The sequence below is a fragment of the Lacerta agilis genome, chromosome 5 (genome assembly GCF_009819535.1).
Source record: "Lacerta agilis isolate rLacAgi1 chromosome 5, rLacAgi1.pri, whole genome shotgun sequence".
Lineage (NCBI taxonomy): Eukaryota > Metazoa > Chordata > Lepidosauria > Squamata > Lacertidae > Lacerta > Lacerta agilis.
In genome coordinates, this window is record NC_046316.1 from 60,303,605 (window position 1) to 60,323,729 (window position 20,125).

General features: G+C 42.5%; 1 protein-coding gene across 6 annotated transcripts in view; it reads right to left on the reverse strand.

Annotated features, from left to right (window-relative positions):
- Nucleotides 1-20,125, reverse strand: part of EPHB1 (EPH receptor B1) — a 334,021-nt gene that overhangs the window by 65,519 nt on the left and 248,377 nt on the right. For all 6 annotated transcript variants that reach the window (XM_033150122.1, XM_033150121.1, XM_033150120.1 and 3 more), the window contains exon 5: nucleotides 12,716-13,051. In XM_033150122.1, coding sequence (XP_033006013.1) covers nucleotides 12,716-13,051 — 336 coding nt within the window. The remainder of the gene's footprint in view (nucleotides 1-12,715; nucleotides 13,052-20,125) is intronic.

Below are 20,125 nucleotides of genomic sequence, written 5' to 3' on the forward strand. Positions count from 1 at the left end.
AGGCAGTATACCTCTGTATACAGGTTTCTGTGGCACAAATAATAAGGAGAAGCTGTTGCCTTCATGCCATACTTGAGGACTTCCTGAGAGTTATCTGCTATGTCTGTGCTAGAGGAGAGATGGGGAGATACACGCAGGATAAATGGCAAAGAAGTATGTGTCCTGTACATAACCCTTCCCCACTCACTGACCACTTTTCCGCTGTAACCCCAGCCATGTCTTCCCAGACCTGCTTTTGCCTGTATCTCAGGAGACAAAAGGTCACATCCACACCATACAGTTAAAGCATATTTACCACTTTAACAGTCATGACTTCCCCAAAGAGTCCTGGGGGAAAGGGAAGGGAAGGACATGCCATGCCTGTGGATTTCTTTGTAGGGTACAATTGTTTTTAGCACAATTTGTTAAGAAAGTAACAGATAGGATGCTGGGGGTTGATTTCAATGAAGAGTGTGCTAAAAAAAAAAAAAAAAGAACAGTCCACATTTTAAATGACTAGTTTAAGCAAAAGAAATACTTCTATCTGATTCAAGCTGACAACCAGCTGAATGGTGGCGAAGTAGGAATCTCTTCTTGAAACATATGTGCCAGATGGGAGTGCGCATTGCTCTGAGTCAGAGTCCTGGAGAATCACTGACGTCACCCGTGAATCTGCCTCCTGCATTTATTTTTGAATCCCTGCTGGGGATGGGAGTCCACACAGAACCAAGGCAATATAACTTGCGCTTCATTAAACAAGTTAATTTCCTGTCTGGTCCTCCTGAGACATCAAAGTGTCTCATTTTAAAGCCCACTGATGCATGTGGTGAGGGCTCTGCAGAGACTAATCCTCAGAGTCTTCTAAATGCTCTTCCCTATACATGCCTCTGGAACTCACTGCCCCTTAAGTCCCTGGTGAGCAGTGGTGCCAGCCTCTTAATTTAATGGTGCACAGAACAATGCTGCTTGCCGACAGTCAATCACCTCTCCACCAGAATGTAGAGCGATGTTTTATATAAGTAACAATGATGCTGATAACTCTAATGTACTATAGAACGAGGTGCTCAAAATGGAACCTAAATACAAAATTCGCAGGCAGCCTCCTTGAGGATCAAAAGGAGTCTCTGGATGCTGGTGAATCCTAATTGCATGAAAAGAATGCTAAACATCCTGTTTTAATATCCCACTTCTGGAGAGGTGTCTTACAGAGCAAGCCAAACCCCCTCGTTCTGGGATTGAGGGATGTGTGCTAAGTTGTGTGGAAGCATCCCTTTGCCCAGCTCTCCCAGTTAAGTCAGCCTCCCACTGCCACCCTGATGTGCTTGTCACTCAATCAATGTAGCACTCCCCCTTGCTCCTGCCAAACACACAGGTGAGGGTGAGGTTGGCTGATTTAATTTCCAATTGGAAAGGTGACTTAATTCCTACAAAGCTTGACCGGCAGGTGAAGATAATAGAATACCTGGAACTTGCGAAAATGACTGGAAGAATAAGAGCAAACTCAAATCAGAAAGCGAGCAAAGAATGGATAATATTTAAAGAATATTTAAAACAATATTGTGAAAATGCAAATCTCCTGACAGGTATAGATTGAATCTTGAATACTAAAGAAAATTATAAACATAAAAGTATTTCTTGATATGTAATAGATATAACAGGAAGTGTGTAGGCCTATAGCTTAAGAATATTTAGAACGCACAATGAAATGAATCAGAAGTCAAAAACGTGTGTGATGTTAGATGATGTGTAGTCAATTAATGTTTAGTTGTCACTGTGGTATTGTTTTGTGGTATTGTGTTGTATGTTTTGCAATAAAGATAACAAGAAAGAGAGGGAGAGAGAAAGACAGACAGACAGAGACAGAGACAGAGACAGAGACAGAGAGAGGTTGGCTGTTGAGGGGCTGAGATGGCCTGGGATCTGTTGGATCCCAAGCTGGTTTTACAGCTGTTGTATGATAGCATTGGGCTAATGGCTTCTGATGCGGAAGTGGGCCCACTACTCCATAAATTTTTACCAGCAGCAGCATAAAGTTTGGATTACAACTCATACAAATGAATGCAGATTCTGCAAATATGCAGGGCAAACACCCAGAGCAGTATGGGATTGGAGCATATACAATTAATCAAGGATGGAGAACCTGTGGTCCTTCTGATGTTATTAGAGGACAGTTCTAATCATCCCTGACCATTGGCCATGCTGGCTTGGACCAGAGGAAATCAGGAATACAAATAGTTGTAAAATTGTAGGTCCTACCAAGTGGTGAGTGGGCAGAGCAGCAGTGAGCTAGAAGGGACATTGTTGTTTTTCTCCCTGCAACCTTCTGTAACTGAGTTCCTCTGGCGTCAAAAAATAACCTTGAAGAAGCAGCTGGGGGAAAGGCTTCAAAGGTGGCTTCAGAAATTCCTTTCACTGATTTTCATCTTGAAATTAACAATGTTGTTGAACTATGAAATGATATGGCTTGGTGGCTGTCATTATTCTATCTTGCATTTAGCACAAACCTTCTGGGAGGAAAGCTTTGGGACTAGACTCAAATTGAAAAGGTCAAGGAAATATAGGCTAAGGTGAGAACACAGAAACATCTTTACATAACGTATTATGTGACCTGGGACAGAAATCCCAGGCTTGAATCTTGAATACAGGTCCTTTTTTCTGTGCCCTTTGGAACTTCCCCTGGCCTGCCCACAGCTCTCCTCAGTCTTAAAGTTCCCCTCCCTTTCTGGTCATAGATTGAACTGAGCTGTGATTAAGAGTACAGAGCTCAGACAAAAGTATGTATCTTAAGGCAACACAATACACAGCATATAATACTATGCCCTGATTCTGAATCAAGCTGAGGGGTATCTGTCCTGACACTACTTGCAATCTCCTCAAGACTGGCAGGGTCAATTTTGTTTTCCTACTACTACTCTGTTAAAGCTAGAAACAATAGCATCACAAATGTTCCTATCTTAGGACCAGTTTCTCTTTGTTGTTTTTCTTTATGTGAAACCTTCACTCCTGAAAGGCACGTGTTACACTTTGCCTCATATTTGAGGTAGCTGCTGGTGGTATTTATAGAGGCATCATAATTGCTGGGGGGTGTTAATGGTCTAGATTTCTCTGTTGCCAAAATGTGTTAGGCTTTGTAAAACTATTTTTTAAGAAATATTATTGAAACCAGCCTTGAGCATATGGAGAGGTGGAGCATAGATGTTTTTATCTCTGTTCACAGCTTCTGGAAGAAGTTGCAAAATCTTTTTAATCAGAGATAACAGAGGGACGAAAGAGAAGAGAGCCAGGGCTCCATAGGCAAATGAGCTCAGTCAAGCCACTATCTTTTCAAACTCTCATTATATTCAGGGAGCTTCATAGTCAACTGAACCCAGATCTCCTTGGTCCAAGGATGGCCAAATGGGACTGTTTTTTTAGACACAAATGGGCTGATGGACTGGGTGGAATAGGCGAACCAGTATCACTGAGGGACAGGTGCTTGAAGTTGCTATCCTGGAATATTGCTGGATGGTGGACTAAGAAAAACAACCAGCAATTAATATCCTATTTCAAACAGTTTGATATCATTCTCCTTCAGGAGACATGGCACCACGACTCTATATTGCTCAATGGTTACAGTAGCCATTCCTTATCCGCCACTTCATCTCAGAGAGGAGGCAGACCCTGTGGAGGTTTAGCCTGCTTTATTTCCACAAACTTAGAGCACTCTATATCACCTCTTCCTAGCTGTAAGTCATTAGCAATGGCTGCTTTACTCAAACTTAAGAGAGCCTCCTTGGTGTTGGTCAATGTTTACCTTTCCCCCTGCCAAAAAAAAAAAATGGCTATTAAAGCCGCATGGGCTGATCTAGAGGCCTTTCTCGAACTTCTTCAGTCCTCTTACCCCACTGTGCCAATCATTATCAGCGGAGACTTCAACGCCTGAATGGGAATAGATGATATCTGTCTATACACTCAGTTCAATCAGTTCTTGGACACTGATAACCAGACAAACATAGATGGCCTGTGCCTACGCTTTTCTAAAGATCGCAGATGTAACCTCTCAGGGCTCTACCAACCCCAAGTTGCAAAATGGAGGGAATTGCAGATTTTTAAACGGCCTCAAAGAAGGGGACCGTCCTGGGGAATACACACATCTCTCCAAAGCCGGTCCAAGGATGGGACATGAGAGATCTGTGATTGGGATCTCTGGTGGTTTACAAACAATCAAACTAGCTCTAGTAAGGTGGATGGAAATCAGATCAAGACCATGGTATTGGGAAAGAGCAGGGTGGTGTGAGCGTAGGAGTTGTCCCTTCCTCCCTGGGTCATTTCCACAGTTGGAATCCCATTCAACCTGCTATTTCTCCATGTAGTAATATATGCATGTGATGGCATCTGTACCATTTCCCCAAGCTTGGAGTGGAAGAACAGTTGCCATGAGAATGGCCAATCTCTCTGAATGAGCAAGGATGTGAATGCCTCAGCCATTCATTTACACACAGCAATCTGATGTTGTACATTGCATTAATATGTCATACATTACAATATTACACCGCAAATAGCATTTCTATATTTTAATTTGTTTTGTCTTTTATTACTTAGAAGCCACTTTGGGGAGCCAGTGGCAGGAAACAACACTTTTTTATTATTATTAATCATCCTCCCACAGCTGGTATTTAAGGCTTTCTTAAAAACAGCAGGAGTTCCTAATCACAGATCTCCCATGTCACATCAAGTTACATCTAACTTCAGAGTGTAGACCAACCTGCCGCACATTGGTGCCTTCCAGTTGCGTTGGACTACATCTCCCATTAGCTGGGGATGGTGTTGTAGTCCAAAATATCTGAAGGGCACCAGCTTGTGGAAGGCTGGTCTGGACACATCACATCACATTGGAATTGCCAGTATGTGACACATACAAATCTATTACAAACAATCTATTACAAACCACAGAAAACATTCTTCAGATTAGTTTACAGTTGTAATGAAACACCTGAAGGCAGATTCCCACCCCCCCACCCCCTTAAAAAAATCAATTGTTTTGGTGTGATTAAGCTGGCACTCAAATGAGGAAATGGATTTCAGAGGGCATTGGGAAAATAATGCTACCAAAATATTTCAGAGGAGGTGAAATAGTTTTAACATTCTTCCCAGTTTTCTGCCAGCTACCTAAATTGATCCTTGTCTTCACTGTCTTGTATGGGGGTGCAAATGCTGCACCCCTGAAATTGGGTGTTTCTCATATATATATATATATATATATATATATATATATATATAATCCAATCTTCAGCATGGTTTGCCACATTTCTGCATCTCTTTGTGAATTTTTTATTCAAAAATTATTAAAAGTCCTCACAAATATTTATCAGAATTTTAGTGTGAATTTTCCCCAACATAAACATTTTTGTATGCAATTTCCCCCAACATGATGCATTTTGGTGTTTTCTTTTCACTAATATAAGCATTCTAATGCACACTTTCCCCTAACACGCCCATTTTTGTTGTTTGAGAAGTGCATAGTAAACCAAATTTCTTTCTCATCCCTGTTTGATGCTGGTGATGTAATCCATCTCCTACCAAGGACCCTTGGGGCTGCTTTGGTGGTACCATCTCTCTTTTTCCCGTATCTTTCTCTATGTTTTGTTGTTGTTGTTTTTTGTAAAAACTTCACAAGCTTGTTTTGCCCTGCAAAGCAGTTCTTCTTCAGAGACTTGGTTGCAGGCAAGAAGATGGCAAGTGGTGCCCACTTCCCTTTGCCGAGTCAGACCAACGGCAGGCTGCCACGCTACGAGGAGCTGAAGGACGAGCACAACATGGCCATCATCAACCCCACGGGCACGTCACCTGGCTCCACCATGATCCACATGCACAACCAAGGCCAAGTCTGTGTGCCGCCTCCCCGCGACCACATCCTGTGGTCAATCTGCATGATGATGTACTGCAACTTCTGCTGCCTCGGGTTCATGGGCCTGGTCTTCTTGGTTAAGGCAATAGATCGCAAAGTGATTGGTGACCACAGTGGAGCTCGCAGCTATGGTTCTACTGCCCAGTGCCTCAACATCACAGCTGTGACCCTGTGCATTGTGCCCATTGTCATTGTCATCATCCTGCTAGCAACAGGAGTTTTGATTCCCCAGTTGAATAATGGATATTAGGAAGCCTATGGAGAACCATGTCACAGATGGGTTTCCCTTGTCAAACCACTCACTGCATCTTTCTCTAGTTCATCAACATGCTTAGTCTTCCTTGCTATATTTGGCTTGGCTTTGCCTGCCATCCGTAGGCAGAGACTCCAATTTGTTTTGACTGACATCCCCCCCCCCCCGAAAAATCCCGACACTCAAAATTGAAAGAGAAGAAAGGACTGAAAAATTACGAATCAGAACAGGGTTTGAGTGGATGTGTGTGCTCAGCTCTTATTTTTATGCTTCCTGCTTCGGGTGAGTGTTCAGGAATTCACTTAGCGAGGTGCTGCTTATTCTTTCCAGTGGGTGATGTTGACAGTCCAGCATTGCCTTTGTTTACACAGCACATTTAATCCTGGGTTTTTATTTTATTTTTTTATCTCTCCACATCCGCTCAGAGAAGATGATAATTTTCTGAAATTAAACACTTAGCTTGATTGCTGTTTTGTTAATTGCCACATTCACAAACCCCCCTGGTGCTCCTGCCTGTTTAACATGGATAATGCTGCAAAGATGATCGGCATCAAATTGGTGTGCAGGTGGGCGGGCGGTAGTACTGAGGCCTCCTCATCGTTGCTCGTTCAGATGGATTGCCCAGCATCATTGCACAAAGGGAAAGAATTAATCTGAAGCGGAAATGTCTTTACAAAACCACACAGATGGAAGTTCAAAAGAAGAATCTTGAGAAAGAGATTTCTCACCCTGTTAGCACTGGGGTGTATGTGAAGAATCTTGCAAACTGGAAGCTGATCATATGTTCTTGGAAGCTCTGATAAATTACCCTACATTTCTATAAAGAATGCGGTTTGCATAAATGCAAGGGCATCTTATGTAGAATGAATCATGCTTGGATTAGTTTTCACCTGAATAAATACCAATTTCATTGATGACAGAAACACCAATTATGCTTTTACTATTTAGTTTAAAAGCTTATATCCCACTTTCCCCTCACCAGATGCACTCAAAGTGACTCACAATGCAAACCTCTTAAAAACACAATAATTGTTTACTGGCTTCCCAGCTTTAACAGTCTGATTCTACACCTAAAATTTGGTGCATTCAAAGGCACAGAGTTCAGACTGCCTTATAGTTCTCACTGAGAATCACCCTTGGCCTCAGCACAGCAAATGCCTTCAGCACAGCTCTACCAGTGTGTTTATATTTGCTCCCAGAACAAGGTTGAGATCATTAAAAATTAAGAAGTCTGCTGGATCACACCAAATACCAATTCAGTCTAGTAGCATCCTGTTCTCACAGGGCCAGCCAGATCCCATGGAAAGCCTGAAATGGTGTGTGTGTGCCAAGCTGAACTTTTTTTCTATGATTTATTTCTGTAGTTCAGCAAAGTTGGCATAATGGATATAGCAAACTTTATTGACCCTCATGCAAGTCTTTATCTTGAACATCTCCTGGAAGGCTTCCTGACCTTCTTAATACTTTATGTAAAGATCAGCACAGGCATCTGGTGTTACCAGAAAAATATAATTAACATCTCCTGTAAAAAAGACTGAGCTCCACATATTTAATAGTAAGATAAACTTAGGAAACAAACGAAGATTACCAGTTTAGACATTTCCCACTAGGATTATGTTCTTTTGACTACCAAATGAGCAAAGTAAACAAAATGGGATAGAGATAGGAATGTAATAGGAAATAAAAAAATGAAACAAATGACTATAGGGCCTACAAAAGATCATTCATCTGATTAGCCCCCTCCTAATTCCTCTGGGAAAGCCTAGCTCAGAATAGTGCTCAAACCCCAGATGACTAGTGTGTTTTGACACCATTTTACTTTTACAAAGGTTACTGGCCACTTTGAGAAACGATAATCTTTCTGAATTTTCTTTTTTAAATAAAAAAAAAACTTTCTAATAGCAGATAGTACTGGTTCCTGGGTTTGCAGCTGCAGGACAAGGAGTCTCCAGAGACTGGCGAGGGGACCCCTACTGCAGCATGGGACACACTTGGTATCCGATGTTGCTGACACCTTCCCTGACAAATGAGGTATTTTTATCACAGGGGTTTGGGCTAATATCCTGATATTTAACACGCACAACGGCACCTTGTGCTATTTATGGGGAATGCACCTTCCTTTCTCTTATTACAAACCTGTTTTGAAAGTTTCCCTATGTGAAATTAAACCTCACATCCAGCAGGTGAAGTGATATGTTGTGACTGTATACTGGTTGACTGGTCTTCAGGGGAACGGACAGGTGTGTCTAGCTAAAGCACGATTCTTTTGTCAATTCCATCTCTACATTTTGTGCTTCAGAACAGCAATATGTGACAACAGTCAAAGCAGAATTAGGAGTCTTTTTCACAAGTGAGCAGCCAACTTGGCAATTCAATACATGGAGGAATAGCATTTTAAATTCTAGCTTTTGAAGTGGTCAACTTGGCCAATAAATTAATGCCATCAAGCTATAAGGTCAGATTTTCTTAGCAATGAAAGGCAAAGTATTATAAATTTGTGTGTGTGTGTGTGTGTGTGTGTGTGTATGTATGTATCCTGGAAAAGCCATGATCATCTTATTATACTCCACACTTCATATAGTAACTATTCCATGTACTGTAGATGTTTGATGATTGTGCCCTTTCCAGAGCTTGAAATAGTACTATGGAGTGCAGCAGGAAAAATTACAGGAAAAGCTTCTAAGTGCCATTGTATGCTGTAGTGGGGATGCTTATAGAATGAGCAGAACTATTAAATTTTGTATTCATGTATGTGAGTTTGAGTACATATAACTCTGTGAAGTGATGTGTTAGCAGTTATGTTTGTGACCTCTGTGACTATGACGCATGTGAGACTGTGTGGTTTTACAGAAAAATACTAAAAGTTTACATTTCCTTAACCTGCCTCACAGGTTTCTCTCCTGCTCAAAAGGAAATTGAACAATCCAGTTTGACACTTTCATCCCTTGCCATCAGCTTATGCATGCTGCAAAGCAGCCAACTCACCAAGGACCTCATAGGTATGACAACTCAGTGCCACTCAAGTGCCAGTGAATGCATGCATGAAACTTAAAAACTGAATCAATCCTGCCTTCTTTTTGCTACAGGGACAATGGGTTATGAAGTAGTTTTTTGTTCTTTAAAAGTGGCCCTATAATAAATGCAAATAACTGTCACCAAGGTAGAATTGGGTAAGCACTGAGCATCTGGGAAAAATTCTAGCCCATGAGTCGAATGTGTTAGAAATGTGGTGGTTGTGGGGGAATCTTTAAGCAAAATACCAAAACTGGGCTTATCTGAAATAGGAAGATGTAGCAAATGTTTACTGGCCCAAGTCAATATTGCAAAATTTTGGAAAAAGTGGGAAATGACCTTATTTCTTAACTTGGATGTCTGCAGTCTGCTGGATATGACAGAAAGCAGTCTTCATAGCAGACAGGCCGATAGCAAGAGCCTGTCAACCTAAAGCACACACCAGTCTATACCTGCAATTACAACTTGCTCACACACGAAGTTCAGTGTGCTGTACGTATTTATATTTTGCAGCCTAAAATGCTGTGGGAATAGGGTCAGTTAGCAACATTTCCCACAGCGATAATCTTTCAGGCAGGCAAGTGGGCAAAACTGCGAGCCTTACAAAAGTTCTCAGGACCACGTAAAGAGGCACCCAGGCTCTGCACATTAACAAAAGGGAGCCCTGAAGATACAAGGAATTAAATAGGAACTCATTGGGGTGGAGGGTTATTTGGATGGCTAGATGGACAGATGGGGAGATAGCTGTTACAGAGAGATGAAAAGAAAAGTAGTGTGGAGATGGATATATGGGTGAATGGGCAGACAGATGGTTAAGAAAGGGGTACTGATTTGTTCTTATGAACCTGAGAAAGGCATCCAAGTTTGTTTCTGTTAAGAAATGCTTAATTAGACTAATTAAAGAGAAGAGAATTGACATAAATACTATTTTTTGTGAACTTGGAGTATGCAGTTTTCTCCATCATTTGTCATTACTTGGAGTCTGCTCCCCCTCCCACTCTTTCATGCATGATTTTAATAAAGCCCCACACAGATTCTGAATGCACACTCCCATTCAAAGTTGGTGTATGGAGATACAGCTTCCTAGAGTAACACACTTTCCCCGTTATTGTCTGCTTAGGCAGTAACTCTTGCAGTTAGAAATATATTGCATTTTTAGGTCAGCAGCAGCACAAAAAAGAGAGGCCGGCAAAACTAAATTGTTAAGCATCAATGACTGAGTCAGTGCCAAATCTGCACAATCTATTCTGCCTGTGCATTCCCATTAACCTCCCTTTAAATGCCTCTAGTGCTTGGCACCCCATTTCAACCTGCTTAAACAAGTGCTGAATGCTAACACCTTGCATCTAACTGCCAAATATTTATTTTATGTTTGTGGTCTTTCAAATATTGTTCGCATCCATAATGCACTGAAAGCAAATGCGCTTCAGTTGGATAATTACAGAGCATGTCTGAATACAATGCAAATATATCAACTCTTAATAATCATGGCTTTCTAGCAGAAATGGGAAAGGAGAGATGAGTGGATACACAGATGGGGAATAGAGTGACTGACAGGCAGGACAAAAAAGGAGCACAGGAAACAACACCTAACAGAATAATAAAGCAAGAGAAATTTACAGGAGGAGGAGGATGGGCTGAGTAGAGTTGAATGGAGCTCTGGGGAATCAAAGCTGAGACAATAGACCAAAGGAGTGTTTGACCTGCTCTTGCTGAGGCCACCTTGAGGCCCCTTGCTGTCCAAGGAGAGGCAGCCACAGATGGGCAGAAGAGCAGATGGGCAGGTGGGCCCATGTCAAAATTGAGGGAGAGAGGAGCAACAAGCAGACATAACAGACAAAAGAGCATAGATACAAGTAGTCACTTGGATTGGACTTGATTAGAGATAGAAACGACATCCAGGCACAAACCTAACATGACAACCTGACAGAGTTCTTATTCCCTGGAGATGTGACGCTAAAATATTTACGCCAGGTTTCTGTTGTGAACTCTCCCGGCGGGGTGGAGTTAACAAAGACTTTCCATTTTACGTGTTTCGTACAAAGCAGAAATTACCATTCCCTTTCTGTAACGAAATCAGATTGTCATCTATTGTTGCCTTCTACTGTCAATTCTTCCCTTCATTAAGCTTCAGGCCAGGGTCACCACCTGGTTGCTGTCCCTTCCCCACCCTTCTTCTTAACCTCACATAGAGAACACAGGCAAACGTGCTCACACCCTTCACAGATCCACCACCATCTGGCTACCCACTCCCCCTATTTGTGCCCCCCTTTCCTTCCAATGCAGGTCACATTCAGTAATATTTTTCTCCAGGATTTGCTCCTGGTAACTAAACATGACTCTGCAAGGGGAAAAAATTAATGTCTAAAGAGATAAACTCCAAAGGCAATTAAGGGCCTTTCTATTGCTGTTGTTGTTTAGTGCAGTGTTTCCCAAACTTCCCAAGGTCTCCTTCTGACCCCCCAATAAGTAAAAATCAATACAAATCAATACATATCCGAAGCTCTATCCTCTCAACAAAAGCCTGCCCCCCGCGCCCATGTCCTGTCCCCCCATCCTACCAGTAGAAAGGTAGTTATTTAAATGTTTTCTTTTCTTTGTAAATAGAACATGTTTTATTTATCATTTTTATAATTTATACAGAATACAATTCATAAAATGATAGGAACATAATGAAATATTGTTGAAGCAGAAAAACACAGAATCATGGAGCTGGAAGGGACCCCAAGGGTCAATTGTCTAGTGCAACCCCCTGCAATGTAGGAAACACAGCTAAAGTATCCATGATAGATTGCCATCCAACCTCTGCTTACAAACCTCCAAGGAAGGAGGGTTCAGAACCTCCCAAGGGAGGTCCATCTTCCACTTCCCTCTGTGGCCCCCTAGCCTCATGCTGTGCCCCCCCCATTTATGTGATTTTCACCTGCGGCCCCTTTGGAATATCCTGCCCCCCAACAGGGCCATATGGCCCCCGCTTGGGAAACACTGGTTTAGTGCACCATCTGCACAGTCGTTACTCAGCTAAAAGGTGGGTCCAGATTACAACTTCCCTCAAGGTAGTGCTCCCACTGTCAGAATCACGATGCCACCACTCAAATTGCAGTATCATACCACTTGGGAAGATGGGATTCTTCCAACAGTTGGTACTTCCTTTGTGGTTGTGAACACAGAGAGTAATGTGACTGCGAGAGTGACCTAGACAGCAGGGGAGGCCCTGGTGGTGGTGCCACCAGTGCTTCTGCCACCTCCCACCATGCACCAACCATCGTTAGTAAGTACACCAGATGGTAGCAATGGTGTTGGGGAGTACTGAATGGAACTATGCTCTCAAACATAGAAACAGCTACAAGTTACAAGAAACCCTGGTTGGAGGTATGACCCAGAAGCATTTAAAAAGGGTGGAGGTCAGAAGGACAAGTGGCAAAAGCAACATATATTTACAGAACCCAGCTGCAAATCTTTAACAATGTCAAATCAATACTGACAGAGGCAAGTGCAGTATCTAAAAGCAATCTAGATTTTCTTCACTGTGCGTATCAAGAAAACCAAACAGGAGGTCTCTGAACTGCTGTTGTGGCACTTACCAGCTTGGTTGGTGGTGATGTTCACGGACACATGCTGTGGTGGGAATGGGCTTTTGTTGGAAACTCCATTGACAGCCTGGATCTCAAAGGTATATGGTGTATGGGCCCACAGGTTGCTGATAAAGACCCGGGTTTCCGTGAGGCCCAGCTGCCTTGGCACAAACTCCACATTGTCATCACAGCGGGAGCAGCTACGGCGGTCCGACCGACACTTCTTGCAGACAATGTTGTAGGTCACATCATCACGACCTCCCGTCTCCCGGGGTGGGTGCCATTCTAGTATAATTGACGTTTCGTTGACAATAGAGATCACGTTGCGAGGCCCTGAAGGAACACCTGTTAAAAAGCAATTTGCAGATAAAGGCTATGCAACTAAATGCCTGATCATGGTGCAATGTATACTTTTGCTGAGATGTAGAGATTAGTGAATTCGGACTCACCAGAGCTGGATAAATGCATGCCTCATGATTTTCCATTGTGGGGCTTTCGTTGAGGACTCTTAGATCAAGAAGGCTCTCCACCCCACTCCTAATGATCTTGAACATCTCCCCCACAACATGGCATGAACTTGGTAATCACTTTAGTACTTTTTGTTTTTGATTACCGGTACTTTAAATGTAGAACAATATCCCTTCAGTCAGATTACTTAGTAATGATCCCTCTTGTAGTGTCGCTTGGCTCAGATACCAGACTAACACATTTGGAAGTTTCTGCATGCTTGGTTAGGCTAACATGTGGAGTAGACAGAGTAGTGGGAAAGTTGTGTCCCTTGGTTAATTCTTGTTTGCTCTTCAGACACCTTCATCTTCTCTTCTCTGCTTATGTTATGCTTTAGTCTATATTAAGCTAGATGGCCTTTTGTCCCTTCCACAGTATTTCTACCAAATTATAGCACTCAGCTGTCCTGCTCTGTAAAAGGAATATTACATGTGGCTCTATTTTAAAGCTGTCACACTTTCCCTCCTTAGTATTATGAGTCCCACCAGTTCACTAAAGGTTTATGGGCTGTTGGACTTGGCCATAGTTGCCAGAGGCTATCAAGTCACACAGCACAGCCCTCTCAGCTCTATGAGGGCCTTGATTTGTTTTAATGGTCCATCTGACAACCAGCTTCCAGCTCAGATCTCTTGAGTCCCCAAATACTGCTGACTTCACCCATATAAATCCTGCTTTATATATACACACAGGGCTGGCCAGGATGAGGCTCAGGAGCCACATAAGTTACTCTGGAAGCAAATATTCAAGAAACTGGGTAGAAAATAGTCACAATACCCTTTCTAAAGAGAGAAAGGATGGTGTGTACTTAGAGTTCAAGAGTTGTCTCCTTCCCCAACTCTGCTCCCAGTCACATACTGGAACTGAGGCTATACCAAAAGATGAACAGTGGCATGCTCCAAAATGTGAGAAGGCTAATAGCAACAAGATCTGTTATTGGATCAATTGGTAAGAGTGGGACAAAAGGATAAAGAAAGATGGAGCTGTGGAATGGCTGCTGGTCGGTGACTGGGTGAAACCCACGTCTCCTTCTATAGTCTTTATAAATGCCTAGTGCTCCACTCAGACAACACAAACCAGAAACACATATTGTATCCCTGCAAATAAGGTGTCTCTGGTTGTTTGTTCCTTATTTGCCATGCACTGCTCCTCATTTCAATGTGGGAAAAGGTGCTATAAGACTATGAAGAGCAAATCAGAGACAGGTAATAAAAGATTTGGGGCAGACAATTCACAACAGGGCCTCGGCTGGTATAATGTCCGCTCTTTGCCCACGCCAACCATCTAGCAGAGTAATACAAGGCAGCCTTTAATTTCTGACACTTCCAAGCACTGCTTCCTTCCACCCCCATTTCCAAATCTTGGTCCTGACATTTTGTGACCTGAAAAAATCTGGTCTACTTCCATTGCAACATCAACCCATCCTCATTGAAGCTGAGTTGATGGTACCAGTAAGTTGCAATGAGAATTCAAGCTACAAGTTTATACATCTGGAAATCTACACACAACCACACGCTATTGAGCACTCACATTTGGGGGGTGGGAGAGCAGAGGTGACATAGTATTTTATTTTATTTTAAGAATCCCTTGAAACATATAGTTAGGGCTCAGAAAAGCACACATGATACAAAAACAGATAGACTAGCAGAAAATGTCAGAAGCAAAGAGCAGTTATTAATGGTTCAATATGTCAGGCTGAAAGGATGGGTATTTAGTGGGGTCCTACAAGGGTCTCCTTCTGTGTCTGCTCTTTATGCAGTTATTATTTATTAGCAACTTGGCTGCCACAGTTCAGAGTACGTATATCAAAACTGCAAGCAGCACCATTCTGAGAAGGAGAATGGTGACTTTGCAGGGGCGGGGGAATTAAGTGCAACTCTGTTTTTATACGTTGAGGAAATGGGGCTGGAATCAATTAATGGAGATTCAATAAGAACAAATACAGTGTGGAAAGAGTAATCAAAGACACACATATATAACAGGGGAATGCTGATCAAGCAGTTGTGCCACAGAGAAAACTCTGGGCTGTAAGGAATGACAAATAAAATGAGTCAACACTGTGGCCATGCTGCAGGCAAAGCAAACAGCATAATGGGCCAAGCTCTATTAAACAAACACTATAATTATTCAGTCTGATCAGTGCTACTATTTTCTAAACCAGAGAACTGAATTCAGACTTGGGCAGATTTGCCACCAAAATTCTCATAACAAAAACTGGAACTTAATATTAGAGTTCTAACAATTCACGCTTTGGGCAAGCCCAGGACAAGGAAGTTTCATGGTTGTCATTATTACATCTATGAGCATTACACATTATTGCAACATCCATATTTATTTTCAAACTCAAAGCTCAACACCACCAATATTCCTATAATATTTTAATTCACTTGGGCCGAATCACCTCCCAGAAATTGTACAAAATCCTGTGATATCACTTTTTCCTGCCAATGTGGCATTTGCTTCTGTGTGAATGCTTTTGATCCATCCAGTTGGACTTCACCTTCTCCTCTCTTTGTGTGTCCCCAAAAAATCTGTTCTGGAGGGTCCCCTACTCTCTGGGTCAATTTGGCAGGGTCCATGGGTAGCTGCAGAGGAGAGGAGAGGGAAAGCTGTTGTGTGAGTGGAAGTTTGTGGTGTGAGGAGAATGGTAGCTTTGGATACACCCTTCTCAGTTCACTTGTGCTGTATATTATCACTCTGAGTGAAAAGATGTTCACGTGAATGACTTGTTTGCACAAATGAGAAACTGCAGACCTCATGATTCACTGCACAACAAGTGCAATGCATGCACAAAATAAAAATGGGGCTTTGCATTAATCTGTGCAATCAAAAACTAATTTATGGAATAGTAGTGGCTGAATGATTTCCTAAAGAAATCACTGGCAGGGTGGAAATGGTTAGGGAGGATGGAGCTGATAATAAAAATTATCTTGTAAGATTGACACAGTAGGATTGAGGCCCTACTTAACAACAACAAAAGGGGAGGGGACTTCAGAGATGCACAGAAAACAAATTATTATCCAATGCATTTTGAGTGTTGCACTTTTCTCCAAGAGCAAATCTGATTCAGTTTTTTTTTCCCAGAAAGCAATCGAGATTTTCTTCTCTACACCTTTGAAGACTCTTTCTGTTTTGCTCCTGCATGCCTGTGGAACTGCAGACATTGTGAGAGATGTCTGCTGCTAAGTGGAAGTTGGGACTGCAACTTATAAGAGCCACACTTGGTGAAAGTGAAGCTGACCCACTATCAGGTGAGAAAAATATTTTTTTGTAGGAGACAGTGGAGGATAGGGGTGTCTGGCGGGCTCTGGTCCATGGGGTCACAAAGAGTCGGACACGACTGAACAACAACAACAACACGAGAAATACACATCTGTATTGAAAATGGCAAGTGCAAACTCACAGAGTCCAAGCTAATCAGAATATGGTACATCCATCACTGTACCCAAACAATGCTTGAGGATCTCTATAGCCTCCTTAGCATCAGTTGAAAAAGAAAGATAAGAGTTGGGTGTCATCAACATATTGATCACAGCTGAACACAAAATCCCAGGTGACCTCTCCAATGAATGTTTTGTAGTTATTAAATAACATGGACCACCTTCTTGGAAAGTCCAACCATACAGAGCCACTGCAACATGTCTCCCAACCCCATACCAGCCAGATGTCCTCAAAAGACACTACAGTCAATCATATTGAAGGTTGCCAACAGGTGCAAAAGAACAAATATGGATTTAGTTAGCTTCAATCCTCTAAGCATCTTTTACTAATCCTCAGGTTGAACAAGCTGAAATTCATCTATCCAAATAGTCCAAACAGATATCTCAGCCAAAGCCATAGATCCTGCAAGTGACTTTACTAGCAAAGTGGTTTGCAAACTGGCCCCAGCCATCTACCAAGCGTTCCTCTACATTACTTTTGGGACTAGCACTTGGAACTGCTGTGCTGTGCTGACAGGATGGTGGTGGTGAAGTACACTGATCAGGGGTTACCATTAAGAGGCTGGCATTTCAGCACCCCACTTAGCAGAAAATGAATCCAGGGAAGTTCTGCTGAATCTGTGACAACCTACCTCTGCTCAAGCCCTTGAGGAGTTTTCAGCTGCTGTCCCCATTCCAAACTATAGGCTTCCCTTCTCTCTCTCTCTCTCTCCCTCCCTCCTTTTCTTCATAATTACATTCAGAGAGGCACTTTGAGAGAGAGCTTCTCTGATCTGTTACTATGGTTACTGCAGATGAAAGCATTTTGTTAAAATTGCTAGAAAAATGCTATCCTTTAACGAAAATTCCATTTCATTTAATTTTTTCCCGTCAGCACAGTTAAAGTATTTGTCATGAGCCATCTAGCAGCAAAGACTTTGCTGTGTACACAGTGGAAATGTGATGTGCTGAATGTGATGTACTAAAGTGATGGTGTACTTCAAACTGTTCCCATGTGTGGGTCATCAATATATAGGGATACACACAAAATGCAAGGCCATTCTAGTTTCATCCTAATTGTTTTATCCTAGGTCAAGGAGTTCACATTTCATCAATACATAAACAAATATTAAGGCTCTGTCAAAATATAGCCAAGCTCTCTATTTCTTCCATCATTTTTCTTGCCATCTCCAATTCTTCCCTCTCAACCTTAATGCAATTCTACTGCTTCTTTCCTAAAATTGCTGCTTCAGTAAGCCACACTTTGTAGTAACGTCTATGATACATGATAGAATAGGGTGCTGCAATTCTCACTGGCACATCTTGTCTTGCCACTTATAAAAGATCTACACTGGTTAGCTGTCCAATTCTGAGTCCAATTCAAGGTGCTGCTAAAACCTTTAACAGCTTATCCATTATTTGAGATCACCTGCCAAAGCACTCCTCTATACACCGCCTTGTCCATCTGAGGTGAGACTTAACATCAATGATGATGATGAAGGCTGACTAGGACGAAGGCCCAGGGAAGTGTTACGGCCAGTCCCATCTCCCAGTGGCCCAAAATCTGTCAGGCTCCATTTGCACCACAAATTTGCCCCAATTCTGTAGGCAATGGATAGAAAGAAACTTGAAACCCTCTGCCACCTCTCAAAATTGAGCTCCCCACTGTGTGTGTGTGTGTGTGCAGACTTTGCCTTCCCACAGATTAATAATGACTTGCTCTTAATCCCCTTTTGCCCCAATCACCCAACTCATCAAAACCATTTAGGGTGCATACATTGGCCTTGTACTAATAAATATTGTAAGTAAATAAAATTTTATTCTGCCTCAATTGCTTTTAAGTTCCCCCACCCCAATATCAACTCTACTTGTCTCCAGGCCTTTGTGACATCATAGCCAGGTTAGTTAATAGCTGCGGGGAGGGGAATCTGGCTGGGCCATATCGCTTTCTGCTGCAACATTACAAGTTGCATCTTGAAAGCTTGATGGTACATAACACTCGCCTCTGTTGCCTGGTTTCAGAGATTCGATCTGAGACGGAGTTATTAAAAGTGATGCCATCAATCACAGAGCAGAACCTTTTATAAGCTTGTTTGAGGGGTTAGTGGCAGACGTTTTGAGCAATAGACGTTATAGCTCCATTGCTTTCCTTAACTTAACCTGGGGTATAAAATCCGAGGGTAGATATATTGTACCTCTGATAATGGTCAGTAAGCTGAGATTTCCCACCTAATAAAAAGCAGTCAAACCATGTATCTTTCACAGGGAATCTGCTCATGCTATTGTAAGGTACAGCCAGGCTCCAACTGGGAATCCTGTGGAGCTGGAACTGGACGTCTGCTGGTGAAAGAAGGGACTGAACTTGTGGATCAGACAAGCCTGAGTAAAATGATATGTCTATACCAGAGATAGAGAACCTTTTGGTGCACCACTCGATGGGTCAACTTTGACAAGGGGTGGGGCAACCCACATGACATCATTATCACATGACACAATGGACGGGTGGGTTTTCCCAGACAACTGTCAAAACCCCGCCATGCGATGTGGAATGGGGAAGTGTGAGAAATGGCTTTTCAATCCTCCCTGCATTTCTCCTTCACACCATGACCTCAAAGGTATGAAAGAGAAGAGTAGGGAAGATCACAAAGTGCTTTCCAAGTCTCCTATGTTGGAGCCGGAAAGGAGCTCTGTGGGACAGTTTCAAAGATCAGCACCCTACTTGAGCAAGGGGTGTTCCTACCACCTACCAGCTGATTGGAGGTTTGGGGCGTGCCTTGCACCAGGAAAGGAAGGATCAGGAGTCCAGCTTTAGATTGTTTCTTTGCAGCTTCGCTCTTACCGGCTGTACACAGCTGACATCATATATGACATCAGGTGCAGGGTGGGTGGACATGGTATCCCCTGGTGACCTCAATGGGGTGGCCTGGCAAGCTAAGTTTCACCTTCAGGTCAGAGGTTTTCCATCCTGAGCTATAAAATATGGATGAAGTAACTGATGGCTGCTGCTTCACATACGACAAAGGGAAAGGCATTACATAGAAAAGAGCAATAGCAGACAATGCCTGTTTGGGGGGGGGGGTAATCAGCCTAAGATGAGGTGAGGTACCAAGGATAGAATTTCTCCAGATGATCTTAAGTATAGATCATCTGGTAACAATCACCCCCCCCCTTTACATTGAGATCTATTTAAATTTAAGCCAGTTTTAAAAAATAGTACCTATACATATAAATATATTACATATATATTGGGAATACATTTCCCCTTTTTCATTGAGTCTCACATGAGTCTCAGATAAAAGTCTCCCCCATCATCTGCTTCTGAATCTCTTTACTTGCCTTCAGCCTTCACTTTGGCCTTAAGTCTGTAAGTTTGTCTCTCCCACCCCCACCCCCCGCCTGAGGTATTTGCCCATCCCTTGGGGTTGGCGGTTAAAAATGAGGCAGATGGGGAAATGTCCACAGGATTGGACTCATGCCTGGTAAATGGAGGAAAGGC